General features: G+C 47.0%; 1 protein-coding gene across 2 annotated transcripts in view; it reads left to right on the forward strand.

Annotated features, from left to right (window-relative positions):
* cusr (Copper-only SOD repeat protein) overlaps positions 1–16,285 on the forward strand; it is a 196,554-nt gene that overhangs the window by 141,356 nt on the left and 38,913 nt on the right. For both annotated transcript variants that reach the window (XM_068053024.1, XM_068053025.1), the window contains exon 6: positions 5,000–5,141. In XM_068053024.1, the coding sequence (XP_067909125.1) occupies positions 5,000–5,141 (142 nt within the window). The remainder of the gene's footprint in view (positions 1–4,999; positions 5,142–16,285) is intronic.

A 16,285-nucleotide genomic window follows, 5' to 3' on the forward strand; every position in this document is an offset into this window, starting at 1 on the left:
TTCTTCAGGATCCCTGCCCTGCCAGAAGAAGGTGTAGTCTTGCTCTGCTAGAGAGCCACTCGCGGGGAGGCGAGTCTCCTGAAGTGCTGCAATGTCCACATTGAGTCTACTGAGCTCGTTGTTAATGATGGCGGTCTTCCGAGAATCGTTGATTTGTGTAAGGTCTTCCGACAGGCCAGGACACATAGTTCTGACGTTCCAGCTTGCAAAGCGAAGGGCTGGTACCTTCTTTCCTTTTTTCATGTTGTTTGGTGCGGTGTGTCAGTCCACCTTTCGGGCAATGACCCTGAGCTCCAAGCACCCATTGAAGCAGGCAGACTGTGGCGGGACAGAACCTTATTGACCGGGGGCTGCCCGGTTTGAGGCGGGCGGTAGCTGTCCAGTGAGGTGCAATGACCTCTCCCACCGACAAAGGCAACCCGTGGCGCCCAGTTTCTACACCAATTTATCTGGACTTATAACCCGTAACTGCTGCCTTCCGTGTTGTTTCAGTCGCTGTGAGGCAACTATGGAGTGACCTCTCCATGGCGCATGCCTGGGCAAATTTATGGAGGTTGAGAGTTGCCCAGTCGTCAAAACCCCCCTCTCGGCCTTTCTGGTGGGGTCCAAAGGAGTGCAGGACACGACGTTTGGCACCAGTATGGCTGCAGGAACTGCCGGAAACATGCCAAAGGTGACACATGACCGCCTACGGGGTTCCGCTCCGGATTTTCTGTTAGGGTTTACTCCCTTAGCCTTGGTCTCTCCCGAGACGCCCACAAGGCAGTGGGGTTGTTGGGGCCCCTACACAGGTGTAGGATGGTGCCGGTGGGAGGAGGGGATGCAAGGGGGAGGGGTAGAGGGAGGGGGTGGGGGGAGGGTGCAGGGGAAGGGGGTGCGGGGTGAAGATGGTGCGAGGGGGGGGCGGGCTGGGACGGGGTTGTGAGGGGGTGAGCTGAGAGGGTGGAGCAGGGAAGGGGACGGGGGTGGGGGGGGGGGGGGTGGAAGGGGGGTAAAGGGGGGGGGGGAGGGGGGGTGGAATCTGGTGCAGGTAATAAGCCATTTCCTCAGTGCCCACCATCGACGTCCGGAAAGCTCATCCACGTCCTTCGGGAGGTGAAGCATCATTTGGCAGACTTTGAGGTGATTACATTTGCTAAGGGTTTTTTTTTGCAGTGGTTTAAATAAAGGCATGCAGCATTGCCGACAGTGCGCTGCAGATGCTCTCCGAGCCATCTCCCGCGGGCGCTTTGAAGTTGCGGCCGGGGGGGCCGTTCGTGGATGTTTTGGGTGTTCGGGGCACCTTTTCACAGGACTTCTCTCGGGTCCCGCAGCTCCTTCTTCACCTCAATGGACTTACCGCATGCCGTGGCTGCAGACACTCTGGACTGTGAAGACAGCAGGATCGGAGATTAAAGTATCGGCAGCTGTTCTCGTCAGTTTCATCCGGATCAATTTCATTGAGAAAACAAAGAGCAGGTGTGGCTGAGGGAGGGTAGTGGGCCCAGGTAACATACACTAAACTAACTGTTAACTTTTAGATAGGGCTAAAATGAACTGATTTAAAGAGCCAGGGGAATTTAAACAGTTTAAGAGGGCAGATTGGGGGAGAAAACGTTAGGGATGGGAGCAGATGGCCATGGATAGAGTTGAACAGCAAGGGAGCTTCCTAGGGAGCTTCCAGCCCAGGAGCCATCTTGAACATCTTGAACCTTGCAACCACATCTTTGTAATGGCTATCATTTAATAACCATTTATTTCTGTTTGTGCTATCAATTCATCATTGTTACAAATGCTGCATGCTTTCAGATAAAGAGTCTTTAACTCTGTCTTTATACTATTTTTCCCTACTCTGACCTTATTTGCTCGCACTCTTGTGTGCATACACTCTGTCCTTTCCTGTCACACTCTGGTTATCTTTACCCTTATCGCTACCCTGCACTATTGTGTTGTCGTTTCTCATTAACTGTTTAAATTTCCTGTCAACTGAACCCTCACCACCCCCCCAACATTTTTTCATTTAATGCTCCCTCTACAGCCCTAGTTACAGGATTCGCCAGGACACTGGTGCCAGTGCAATTCAGGTGAAGGTTTGGACTAGTCAGTTGACGCCCTGCATGATACTCCTGCAAGGGTCTCGCGCATTGTGGTGGTCTGCTGTGCTCTGCATGTAACGGCCCTCCGGGGAGGAGTGGTCCTTGAAAAGGGTGATGCGCTAGATCGACACAATTGAGAGTTCGAGGAGGAGGATGAGGAGAAAAAGGAGAAGGAGGAAGATGAAAAGCAGAAAGGTGCCCATGCTGTGCAGAGGCTGCTTCACCAGTGACAATACACAGGCAGCCTCCATCACTTGTCCCTGCTGCATAGATGGCTCTCAGTCAGAGGAGCAAAGGAGGCCAATGATGATGATGGCATCCCGTGAAGGGTGGCAACCTCATCCTCATCGGTGAGTGCCTCAGCCCTTGGATGGCACTCTAGATTGCTGAAGGGGACCATCAGCTCAAGTGCAACTGGTTGCCACTCAGTACCTCTTTGCGTCTTCAGTGCCACTGACAGGTCCATGCTACAGAGTGTTGCATTCGTTCTGTGTATGTCAGTGCACAGTTCCTGCATCCCCTCTGCGAGTGCTGCCAGATATGGCTCTCCATGAGGTTGGCTCATGCATTCAAAGCCCTAAGCCATGGTTGTGCACTTGAGCAGAATGGACTCTGCATTGCCCCAGGGAACTCCAACATGTGGGTACACATCTCAAGCTCTTGGTCAAAGTGGAGCCACATTGCTTGTGACTCCCAAGGCCCTGCATTTGCGTCCATCCTCCGAGGGGGCTGCCCACAGCTGCTTCTGCCTCTGTCATCTCCTCCTGCTCACTAGTGCCGTGCTGTTCACCCAGTACCATCCTTTCTAACTTCATGCGAGGACCCACCGATGTGAGTGTATCTGCGCTGGTGGAGGGTGCACTTGAATAATGTGACAGTGCTGGCTCTGCTGGTTCAATTTGGTCAGAGTCTCCTGATGATACTGCTGTTGCTAGAACGAAGAAGGTCATTAAACCTTTTGCAGCACTGCATCAGGTCCTCCTGATAACACTGCATATACTGACCCATTCTACCACCTCCAGCCAGGCCTGCTTAGTTTGGCCTTCTCCTACACCCTCTGGGAACAAGAACCCTCGCCTCTTGCGTACTGTCTCCAACATAACCTCAAGGGCCTTATCGGTAAACTGTGGGGTAGTCCTGCCATGGGTGCTATGTCCCTTTCTCTCCTTCTGCTGACTTCAGGCTTCCATTGCCATGCAAGCATTCATGCCTTTAAATCGAGTCTGCATTTTAAGAGTCCCATCTCCATCCTGCACACGATGCTGCTAATTGGCTGCCAGACCTGCCCTCCAGCCAATTAGCTGCTGACCTTGGACAAAATTGTGGGCTGTAATTATTTCCCCTGCCCTGGTGTGGGGTTGGAACATGGAACTAGTTCCAATGTCGGAGTCCTGACCTCAAACACAAAATCCTGCCTTTAATTTTTAATGGACATCATTATTACTGTTAGATTTTTATAGCTTTGCATAATATTCTGCTACATTATGATAAAACTCTGTGATATTTTACATTGCTATCGGATCAGCACTATTCTAACAAAAGGTTACAATATGGTGTTTGACTACTCAGTGAATCTGAGATTCGAATGATAAATTTCATCCATAATGTTTGTGCAGTTCCTGAACTGGCATCAGATGCTTTTGTTTCTGTAGATAATGAAGTATATTCTTTCCTGCTATAGTCTGTTAAGTGCTCTGTGGATTCCATCTGCTACATATCTTGCCCTTGACATTGTACAGACTAAACTCTATGCACTTTTTAATGTCAACAAATGATCAGCAAAAGCGCAAGGAAACAGCAACTCTTGTTTCCGAGTAATGGCTTTGGCAAGGTTTTGAAACAAAATGTGATGAAATTGAGAGTGTGACTTTCCTGTTTTTCAGTGGGAAATGGTATCTGTGTCAGAATTTTACTTAGGTGTTTTTTGGAAAAATTGTGCAGTTGAAAACCAGGGGAAATCATTAATGACAACCAGTGCCTGCATCCAAATATTATTGGAAAATAAATGTCAGTAAGTAGCAGTTTACTACAAAGTAAGTCACTGAGTGACGTCAGCACAGCATGACTCACAGGAGCTAGAGAGGTAAACTTCTCGACATTCTTCAAACTTAGTGTAAATAAAAAAAGACTTGCATTTATATATTTATATAGGATTTAGTTCTTATCAGTGGGCCCTGGGAAAGGAAAATTACAGCTCAAATGGTCTCCTATGCCTCCATTATGGTGAGCAGGAAGTGCATCCTCAGTCCAGAGGTTTGCTGCCCGCTGTACCGGTAAAGGCCAAAAATTTGATGTAATGCGCCCAAGCCTGAAATAAGCATTCAGCCTTTTGCATGTGCAAATAACAGAGCTAATGCCTTTTTGAGGCCCCCAGCACAAGTTTGGTTTACCCTGAGACACCAGAGTCCTTCAAAGAATCGTCTGTTAGCCACAACCAGTAAGGTAAATTTTTAAAATATACTTAACCTAAATGTGGATCTGGCTCCTCTTGACTCCACATTAGAAGAACGTGGGCCACTACCACCCCCTGATTTCCACCGAATGCCCCTCTGGCCATCTTTCCCTCACAACACTATTGCCCACCCTTTCAGACCTGGTTGACCCCTTCCTCAATTTTGCTTTGCCAGCAGCTGTGCGCATCTCATCAGCTCTGTGGAACTGAGGCCTAAGGCTCAATATCAGGCGGGCCTTGGGCCTCACTGATCAGGTGCACTGAAATTTCTTGGCCCATGTGTAGTGCTAGAAGGTAAATGCCTACGCATGGTAGGTGATGTGATACCACTATGGTTGTACAATAAGATGACGATGCTCTGTTTCCAAATTCAGTTATACCAACTGGAAGCAGGTCAATAAACTACAGGCAATGTCTTAATCCACTGGGTATCATTGGAAATTAATTGATCATTTTTCACTTACTTTTGCAGGCCAGCTACCGGTTCAGTTGTTCTTTAGCCTATCCTTTGCACTGTGAAGTAGGAGACTTAGAATCCAAACAGGGCCTCATTCATCTTGGGAAGAGACATTTGAAGAATGACATCAATCTGCCACTTTATGGAGATTTTACTGGTAGGTGTATAACAAATATGTGGACATATACTAACATACTACCATTACAGTGCGTGAGCTTGGAAATATTTTGTGTTTGTTTTTTAACATCTAAGTAGTTTATATGTATAATGCATGCCTTTATTTTGCAAAATGTAGCTGGTATATATGTTTTTTGATAACTTGGATGGAGGAATAGATGGTGCAAAATTCAGATCTGCAGCACCGCTGGAGAATGCACTATGTAAACCGAATGCTCTCCTGGGTGCTGCACCACCACCCACTTCTGGCGCAATCCACATGGCATACCATGTTGTGAGGGGCACTGACACAGTTGTCCCGGAAGTAGCTGAAGTGGTGCTATCTTGATGTCACACAATCCTACCGGCTGATGTGATGCTCATTTTCCAAATTTGGACTGTGCAGGTCTTTTCAACAGATTTGCTTGTCACTCACCAAAGATTAAGCATTCTGCTGCAAGAGGAGCCCAGTACTAGCATTATTTAAAGGGTCAGGCATCCAACATGCTGGTAATGCAATTTTAAATAACTTCTGCTACTGCAAAGTCTCTGGAAGTCCTCTGAAGTGATGTTGGAGGTGTTGTGCTGAGGTCCTGTATTTGGCAGAGAGTGTTGCTGCATCTCACAGGGAAGCAGAGGATTTGGTGACCTATCCACAAAGGCTAGAACAGTTGTAGTGCCTCTGGATCTATAGCATCACAGGGAGATGGAGCAGAGGCTGAGAGGGGGGAAGTTCTATGCGATGATCTCTTCAAACCTGGAGCTGTACTCCTGCACACTTCTTGGCAGTGACAGGAGGCTGTCTGGTAGGCGAGCCAATACATCCAGCATCATGCTGTGCATGCCCATCACTGTTCTCCTGTATGCTGTCTGATTGAGGTCCTCTGTAGGAGAACCCATCTGTGACCTCTCCCTCCAGTGAGCTAGTATACAACCCATCCTTTACCCCTGTCCTGGCTACAGCCCACTCCTCCCCAGGAATTCACCATGTTGTGATCCCAACTCCGTACTAGCCTCCAAGGTACATGCAGTGCCATTCTCTTAGCCAGTGGCTGTCAGTGTCACTTGGGGCCTCTTATTAGTACTATGCTGTTGCTTTCTCTCCTCCTCCTGGAGCTGCTGTGGCGGGGCAGGTGGTAATTCTTGCACGTCTGAAAACAGAAAATCAGAAAGGGAAGGTTGCTGTAGGGAATGGGGGTGGGGTGGACAGCAAGAAGTCAGGGTTGATGAGCTGGAGTCCGAGATTTGGACACAGCGATGCATCAGGGAGGGGGAAAGTTACCGGGACACTTTGTTGCAGGAGGCAGTCACACCCCTTAGGTCAGGTACTTCAGATTTGGTCCGTTCTCAAGGACAGGAGGGTGTGACTATGAGTGAGGCAGGTATGGGATCCAGAAGGTAGCAATGGAGGAGCCTCAGCCCTTGAACTTGTCCAACAGGTTCGAGGTTCTTGCAGCTTGTGTGGATGTGAGCAGGGACTGCAGGGAGGATGAGCAAACTGACCCAGCACCGTGGTGCAGGGGGCCATTCAAGTGTAGGGAGTAAAAAGGAGTGTAGTAGTTGTAGGAGACTGTATAGTTAGGGGAATAGATATTGTTCCCTGCAGCAGAGAAGAGCATGAATCCCGAAGGCTGTGTTGCCTGCCCAGTGTCTGGGTTAAGAACATCTCCTTGGGGCCAGAAAGGAACTTGGAATGGGAGGGGAAGGATCCAGTTGTGGTCTAGCTGGGTACCAAAGCATGGGTAGGACTAAGAAAGAGGTTCTGCTGAGGGAGTATAAGCAGCTAGGGGCTAAATTAAAAAGCAGAACCGTAAAAGTAATAATCTCTGAATTCCTATCTGAACCATGAGCAAATTGTCAAAGGGGAAATCAGATCAGAGAGTTGAATGCATAGCTCAAAAATTGGTGAGGGAGAAATGGCTTTCGATTCATGGGACACTGGCACCAGTACTGGGGAAAGAGGGAGCTGTACCATTGTGACAGCCTTCTCTTGAACTGTGCTGGTACCAGTATCCTGGCTAAACTTGTAACTAGGGCTGTAGAGAGGGCTTTAAACTAAATAGTAGGGGGGAGGGTTCAGGTGAAGGGAAATTTAAAAAGTTAACGAGAAATGACAACACAATAGTGCAGGGTAGTGATATGGGTAATGGTAACCGGAGTGTGACAGGGAGGGACAGAATGTACAAACATAATGGTGCACGAACAAATAAGGTCAGAGTAGGGAAAAATGATAAAAGGACAGAATTAAAAACTCTTTATCTGAATGCATGCAGCATTTGTAACAAAATGGATAAATTGTTCGCACAAATAAAAATAAATGGATATGATATGACAGCCATTACAGAGATGTGGTTGCAAGGTGACCAAGGCTGAGAACTGAATATTCAAGGGTATTTATCATTTCGGAAGGATATGAAGAAAGGAAAAGGAATTGGGGTAGCTCTGTTACTAAAGGATGAGATCAGAACAGTGGTGAGGAATGATCTTGGTTTGTAAGATCAAGATGTAGAATCAGTTTGGGTGGAAATAAGAGATAGCAAAGGAAATAATTCACTGGTGGGAGTAGTTTATAGGCCCCCCCAAATGGTAGCTACATTGTAGGACAGAATATAAATCAAGAAATAATGGGGCCTTGTAGGAAAGATATTGCAATAATCATGGGTGATTTTAATCTTCATTTTTAAAAATTCATTCATGGGATGCAGGCATTGTTGGCTAGGCCAGCGTTTATTGCCCATCCTTAATTGCCCTTGAGAAGGTGGTGGTGAGCTGCCTTCTTGAACCACTGCAGTCCATGGGGTGTAGATACATCAACAGTGCTGTTAGGAAGGGAGTTCCAGGATTTTGACCCAGCAACAGTGAAGGAATGGCGATACAGTTCCAAGTCAGAATGGTGCCTGACTTGGAGGGGAACTTGCAGGTGGTGGTGTTCCTATGCATCTGCTGCCCTTGTCTTTCTAGGCGGCAGAGGTCACGGGTTTGGAAGGTGCTGTCGAAGGAGCCTTGGTTACTGCAGTGCATCTTGTAGATGGTACATACTGCTGCCACTGTGTCGGTGGTGAAGAGAGTGAATGTTGAAGGTAGCGGATGGGGTGCCAGGCAAGTGGGAAGTATTCCATCACACTTCTGACTTGTGTCTTGTAGATGGTTGACAGGCTTTGGGGAGTCAGGAGGTGAGTTACTCACTGCAGAATTCCTAGCCTCTGACCTACTCATGTAGACGCAGTATTTATGTGGCTGGTCCAGTTCAGTCTCTGGTCAATGGTAACTTCCAGAATGTTGATAGTGGGGGATTCAGTGATCATAATGCCATTGAATGTCAAGGGGAGATGATTAGATTGTCTCTTGTTTGAGATGGTTATTGCCTGGCACTTGTGTGGCACACATGTTACTTGCCACTTATTAGCCCGAGCCTGGATGTTGTCCAGGTCTTGCTGCATCTGGACACAGACTGCTTAATTATCTGACGAGTGGTGCTGAACGTTGTTCAATCATCAGCGAACATCCCCGCTTCTGACCTTCTGATGGAGGGAAGGTCATTGATGAAGCAGCTGAAGCTGGTTGAGCCGAGGACACTACCACAGAACCATACAAAAATTACAGCACAGAAGGAGGCCATTCAGCCCATTGTGTCAGCGCCGGCCGAAAAAACTAGCCGCCTAAACTAATCCCACCTTCCAGCACCTGGTCCGTAGCCTCGCAGGTTACAGCACTTCAGGTGCAGGTCCAGGTACCTGTTAAAAGAGTTGAGGGTTTCTGCCTCCACCGCCATTCCTGGCAGTGAGTTCCAGACACCCACCACCCTCTGGGTGAAAAAGTTTTTCCTCATATCCCCTCTAACCCTTCTACCAATCACCTTAAATCTGTTCCCTCTGGTAATTGACCTCTCTGCTAGGGGAAACAGGTCCTTTCTGTCTACTCTATCTAGGCCCCTCATAATTTTGTACACTTCAATTAAGTCACCCCTTAGCCTCCTCTGTTCCAAGCAAAATAACCCTAGCCGACCTAATCTTTCCTCATAGCTGCAACTTTCAAGCCCTGGCAACATTCTTGTAAATCTCCTCTGTACTCTCTCCAGAGCAATTATTTCCTTCCTGTAATGTGGTGAACAGAACTGTACGCAATACTCCAGCTGTGGCCTAACCAGCGTTTTATACCGTTCAAGTATTACATCCCTGCTTTTGTATTATATACCTCAGCCAATAAAGGAAAGCATACCGTATGCCTTCTTCACCACTCTATCTACCTGTCCTTCCTTTGTGCTAGGTCTGATTCCAACCAATGTAGAGTTTTCCCTCTGTTTCCCATTCATTCCAGTTTTGCTATATGCCATACTCGGTCGAATGCTGCCTTGATATCAAGGGCAGTCACTCTCACCATATAGATTAGATGAATCAAATTGGCAAAGGTAGTCTGGAGGATGTGTTCATAAAGTGTATTAGAGACAGTTTCTTAGAACAATACATTCTGGAACCAATCCGGGAGTAGGCTAATTTAGGCCTGGTAATGTGTAATGAGACAGAATTTATAAATGACCTCATAGTAAAGGATCCTGTCGACGACAGTGATCATAACATGATAGAATTTCACATTCAGTTTGAGGGTGAGAAATTTGGGCCTGAAACCAGTGCCTTAAACTTATATGAAGGCAATTGCAAGGGTATGAAGATAGAGTGGGCTAAAGTGGACTGGGAAAATAAGTTAAAGGGTAAGACAGTAGAGAAGCAGCAGCAGATATTTAAGGAGATATTTCATAACTCTCAACAAAGATATATTCCATTGAGAAAGACTCTATGAGAATGATGCACCATCTGTGGCGATCTCAGGAAGTTAAGGATGGGATCAAATTGAAAGAAAAGGCGTACCATGCTGCAAAGATTAGTGGTAGGCCAGAAGATTCAGAAAATTTTAGAAACCAGAGAATGACTAAAAGCTTCTACAAATATATATAAAAAGGAAAAAGCAGCTAAAGCAAGTGATGGTCCCTTAGAGGATGAGATTGGGGAATTAATAATGAGGAAGAAGGAAATGGCAGAGACTTTGAACAAGAATTTTATTCTGTCTTCACAGTAGATAGCCTCCCAAGAATAGTGGAAAATCAAGAGGCAAAAGGGAGGGAGAAACTTAAAATGATCAGCATCACTAGAGAAAAAGTACTAGGAAAACTAAAGGGACTAAAGGCTGACAAGTCCCCTGGACATGATGGCCTACATCCCAGTGTCTTAAAAGTGACTGCAGAGATAGTGGACGTATTGGCTGTAATCTTCCAAAATTCCCTAGATTCTGGAAATGTCCCAGCAGCTTTGGTCTCCTTACTTGAGGAGGGAGATACTTGTATTGGATGCAGTTCAGAGAAGGCTCACTGAACTGATTCCTGGGATGAAGGGGTTGTCTTATGAGGAAAGGTTGAGCAAATTGGGCCTATACTCATTGGAGTTTAGAAGAATAAGCACTGATCTTATTGAAACATATAAGATTCTGAGGGGACTGAGAGGTTGTGACCCCTCATGGAGGAATTTAGAACTAGGGAGCACAAATTCAAAATAAGATTTTAAGACGGAGATCAGGAGGAATTTCTTGTCTCAGAGGGTTGTTAATCTTTGGAATTCTCTTCCCCAGAGAGCAGTGGATGCTGGATCATTGGATATATTCAAGGCTGAGACAATTCGATTTTTGATCGAGAAGGGTTATGGGGGGCAGGCAGGAAAGTAGAGTTAAGGGCAGAATCAGATTAGCCTTGATCTTATTGAATGGCGGAACAGGCTCAAGGGACCGAATGGCCTACTCCTACTTCTTATAATCTTATGATCTTATGTACCAGATTCGCATCTTCAGAAGCCCGATTGGTCTGTTCAATTGTGGTCTTTGTGAGCAGATGTGTTCGGTTGTAGTACCTCTATGATCCGTCTTGGAGTCATGTAAAGTTGTGAGCTTCAAGGAATATCCCTTATTCCCTAGAATCCATCCATGGAGTTTCGGTGGTGGCATGAAGTGCTGTGGCACCCTGGACTGCCAGAGGATGAAGGCATCATAGCAGCTGCCAGGATAGCAAGTGTACACGTGGATAAAGTTTTTGTTGTGGTCACATACCAGCTGAACATTTGGGACATTGAAGCCCTTCCTGTTGATGAATCTCACAGGCTTGATGGCCACATGGGTGCAATCGATGATGCCCTGCACCTGCAGAAATCTAGCAATCGATGCAAATCCCACTGCCCTTTGTGCCTTTGAGGCTCGCTTTTATTTGAAATTGTGTGAACTGCCCAACTCTCACAAATAGGGCATCAGTGACCTGTGAGATGCACTGGTGTGCTGCTGCTTACAAGACACCTTGCGCTTCTGTCTTTTTTCCTGCCAACTGCTAAGTCTCTTCGAGTCGCCACTCTTTAGCCCCGCCTCTATGGCTGTCCGCCAGCTCTGCCGATCGCTGGCAACTGACTCCCACGACTTGTGGTCAATGTCACAGGACTTCGTGTCGCATTTGCAGACGTCTTTAAAGCGGAGACATGGACGGCCGGTGGGTCTGATACCAGTGACGAGCTCGCTGTACAATGTGTCTGTGGGGATCCTGCCACCTTCCATGCAGCTCACATAGCCAAGCCATCTCGAGCTTTGGAGTCTGTTTAAAACGACTCGAGCAAAGACTTTCCCATTATGCTGAGCAGGGAGATTCCACGGTAGTTGTTGCCTGACAGAAAATCCGGAGCGGAACCCCAAAGGTGGTCACCTCTGGCATGTTTCTGGCAGTTCCTGCAGCCATACCGGTGCCAAACGTCGAGCTCTGCACTCCTTTGGACCCCACTGAGAAGGCCGAGGAGGGGGTTTTGATGCTTGGGCAACTCACAACCTCCATACATACGCCCAGGCATGCGCCATGGAGAGGTCACTCCATAGTCGCCTCACAGCGACCAAAACAACACGGAAGGCAGCAGTTACGGGTTATACGTCCAGTTGAACTGGCGTAGAGATTGGATGCCATGGGTTGCCTTTTTCGGTTGGAGAGGCCATCGCATCTCACTGGACAGCTACCACCTGCCTCAAACCGGGTAGCCCCCTGTGAGTAATGTTCTGTCCCGCCTGCTTCAATGGGTGCTTGGAGCTCAGGGTCATTGCCCAACAAGTGGACTGTAATACCGCACCAAACAACATGACGAAAAAAGAAAGAAGGTGCCAGCCCTTCGTTTTGCAAGCTGGAACGTCAGAACTATGTGTCCTGGCCTGTCGGAAGACCTTACACAAATCAACGAGTCTCAGAAGACGGCCATCATTAACATCGAGCTCAGTAGACTCAATGTGGACATTGCAGCACTTCAGGAGACACGCCTCCCTGCGAGTGGATCTCTGGGAGCAAGACTACACCTTCTTCTGGCAGGGTAGGGATCCTGAAGAACCAAGACAGCATGGAGTGGGCTTCACCATCAGAAACTCTTTGCTCAGCATGATAGAGCCACCTTCAAATGGCTAAGAACGCATACTGTCCATCCGACTGCTCATCGCCTCTGGTCCAGTACACCTACTCAGCATCTATGCTCCAACACTCTGCTCCCCACCTGAAGTTAAAGACCAGTTCTGTGAGGAACTCCATAATATCATTAGTAGCATTCCTAATACCGAACATTTGTTCCTGCTGGGGGACTTTAACGCCAGGGTTGGGGCCGACCATGACTCATGGCCCTCCTGCCTTGGGCGCTATGGCATTGGAAGGATGAATGAGAATGGACAGAGACTGCTGGAGTTGTGCACCTATTACAACCTCTGCATCACCAACTCGTTCTTTCATACTAAACCCTGTCACCGAGTATCGTGGAGGCACCCAAGATCACGTCGTTGGCACCAGCTGGACCTCATCATCACAAGACAAGCCTTTATAAACACTGTCCAAATCACACGCAGCTTCCACAGTGCGGACTGCGACACCGACTACTCCCTGGGGTGCAGCAAAGTTAGACTCAAACCAAAGAAGCTACATCACTCCAAGCAGAAGGGCCACCTGCGCATCAACACGAACAGAATTTTATATCCACAGCTGTTACATAAGTTTCTAAATTCAAAGAACAAAGAACAGTACAGCACAGGAACAGGCCATTCGGCCCTCCAAGCCTGCGCTGATCTTGATGCCTGCCTAAACTAAAACATTCTGCACTTCCGGGGACCGTATCCCTTTATTCCCATCCTATTCATGTATTTGTCAAAATGCCTCTTAAACGTCGCTGTCGCACCTGCTTCCACCACCTCCCCCGGCAGCAAGTTTCAGGCACTCACCACCCTCTGTGTAAAGAACTTGCCTTGCACATCCCCTCTAAACTTTGCCCCTCTCACCTTAAACCTATGTCCCCTAGTAACTGACTCTTGCACCCTAGGAAAAAGCTTCTGACTATCCACTCTGTCCATGCCGCTCATAACTTTCTAAACCTCTATCATGTCGCCCCCTCCATCTCCATCGTTCCAGTGAAAATGATCCGAGTTTATCCAACCTCTCCTCATAGCTAATGCCCTCCAGACCAGGCAACATCCTGGTAAACCTCTTCTGTACTCTCTCCAAAGCCTCCACGCCCTTCTGGTAGTGTGGCGACCAGAATTGCACACAATATTCTAAGCGTGGCCTAACTAAAGTTCTGTACAGCTGCAGCATGACTTGCCAATTTTTATACTCTATGCCCCAACCGATGAAGGCAAGCATGCCGTATGCCTTCTTGACCACCTTATCCACCTGCGTTGCCACTTTCAGTGACCTGTGGCCCAGATCCCTCTGCCTGTCAATACTCCTAAGGGTTCTGCCATTTACTGTATACTTCCCACCTGCATTAGACCTTCCAAAATGCATTACCTCACATTTGTCCGGATTAAACTCCATCTGCCATTTCTCCGCCCAACCGATTTATATCCTGCTGTATCCTCTGACAATCCTCATCACTATCCGCAACTCCACTAACCTTTGTGTCATCCGCAAACTTACTAATCAGACCAGCTACATTTTCCTCCAAATCATTTATATATACTGCAAACAGCAAAGGTCCCAGCACTGATCCCTGCGGAACACCACTAATCACAGCCCTCCATTCAGAAAAGCACCCTTCCACTGCTACCCTCTGTCTTCTATGACAGAGCCAGTTCTGTATCCATCTTGAAAAAGCCCTCCAAAACACTCCTACAGGAGATGCAGAGACCAAGTGGGCCCACATCACAGATGCCATCTATGAATCAGCAATGACCACCTATGGCAAACGTGAGAAGCAGAATGCAGGCTGGTTTCAATCTCACTTTGAAGAGCTGGAACCTGTCATAGCCGCTAAGCGCATTGCACTGTTGAACGAAAAGAAAGCCCCCAGTGAGTTAACATCCATAGCACTTAAAGTAGCCAGAAGCGCTGCACAAAGAACAGCCAGGCACTGTGCAAATGACTACTGGCAACACCTATGCAGTCGTATTCAGCTGGCCTCCGACACCGGAAACATCAGAGAAATGTATGATGGCATTAAGAGAGCTTTTGGGCCCCCCTCAAGTCTAAATCAGGGGATACGATCACTGACCAATGCAAGAAAATGGACCGCTGGGTGGAGCACTACCTAGAACTGTACTCCAGGGAAAATTTTGTCACTGATACCGCCCGCAGTGCAGCCCAGTCTCTGCCGGTCATGGATGAGCTGGACGAACAGCCAACCAAATTGGAACTCAGTGATGCCATTGATTCTCTAGCCACTGGAAAAGCCCCTGGAAAGAATGGCATTCCCCCTGAAATAATCAAGAGTGCCAAGCCTGCTATACTCTCAGCACTCCATGAACTGCTTTGCCTGTGCTGGGATGAGGGAGCAGTACCACAGGACATGCGCGATGCCAGTATCATCACCCTCTCACCCCTATATCAGAGTGAAAATTCAGCCCAAGGAGTCACAAAATAGGTTAAGATTGGCACTGAATAAATAATTAGCTTAAAACCCAGAAGCGAAGTGTAAAGAAATTGGAACTTAAAAAATCCAAACCATGTATCAACTTTGGAGATCCAGAATGTTACTTCAAAAGACCAAAGCTTGCATTTCTAACACCAATGTCAATGTTTTTGTACAATGCAGAAACATGAAGGGAAACAAAGACCATAACAAACAAATTAGACAATTGTCAATAAATGTCTACGAAGAACCTTGGGCAATTGCTGACCAGAGACCATCAAGAACGAGGAATTGTGGGAAGGAAATGAACAGGAGAGAATAGAGTTGCAAATAAGACGGAGAAAATGGGTTTCAATTGGCCATACCCTGAGAAAACCCTAAACCTGTGTCCCTATAACAGTTATTGAAATAGAATCCTCTCAGAAAAAATGTAGAACTGTGGATACTAGAGTGATAACAGCGGCCTGTGCAATGCGACCAGTTGTAACTGGTTGTCCAAAAATGGAGTTCAATGGCAAAAAGCAGTCAAAGATTTATCCGCAACAATAAGGTTGAATGATGATGATAATATATCAGGTTCTTTCTAAAGAAGTAGCTATTTTAACTGATAAAACACAAACATATCTCGTAGGTCCAGAAGTTCAAACAGTTGAGCAATTGACTCGCAGTTGCCAATCACTCAAACTTGATTATTCCATTGTGGGAGTTTCATTACTCCTGAGCCAGGCATCAGATGAAGGGCCACACAGCTATGAGGCATTTCATCTGGGGGTGGGGGGAACTGACAGTACTTTTTTTTTTGTCTCACTAATCACAGAATGGTGAAGTGTCAGTGTCCCAAACTGCTTATTGTGTAAAGGTAGCCCTCATTGAATTGACCTGTTTTTATTGTTAAACTATTTTTATATGGAGGGGACTAATTTGAGAGACTATTGTCACTATCTGCCCATTCCTGGCCTTCCATGGGTTCCAGCAAATTAATCTGAACAGATTTAGGGGTTTAGTTTACATTCTGTGTGAAGTTCAATATGTTTTACTAAAATGTCATTATAAATTGGCTATCCACCCAAGCTCCTCAATCTCATCCTTTCATGACAACATGTACTCCACTGTACAGTTTGATGGCTGCACTTCTGATAGTTCCTGAGTGAAGAATGAAGTGAAACAGGGTTGTGTCCTCGCCTCAATTCTATTTGGTATCTTCTTCTCCATGCTCTTTACTATCACCTTTCCTGCAGATATGGAAGGAGTCTACTTG

The sequence above is a fragment of the Heterodontus francisci genome, chromosome 20 (genome assembly GCF_036365525.1).
Source record: "Heterodontus francisci isolate sHetFra1 chromosome 20, sHetFra1.hap1, whole genome shotgun sequence".
Classification (NCBI taxonomy): Eukaryota; Metazoa; Chordata; class Chondrichthyes; order Heterodontiformes; family Heterodontidae; genus Heterodontus; species Heterodontus francisci.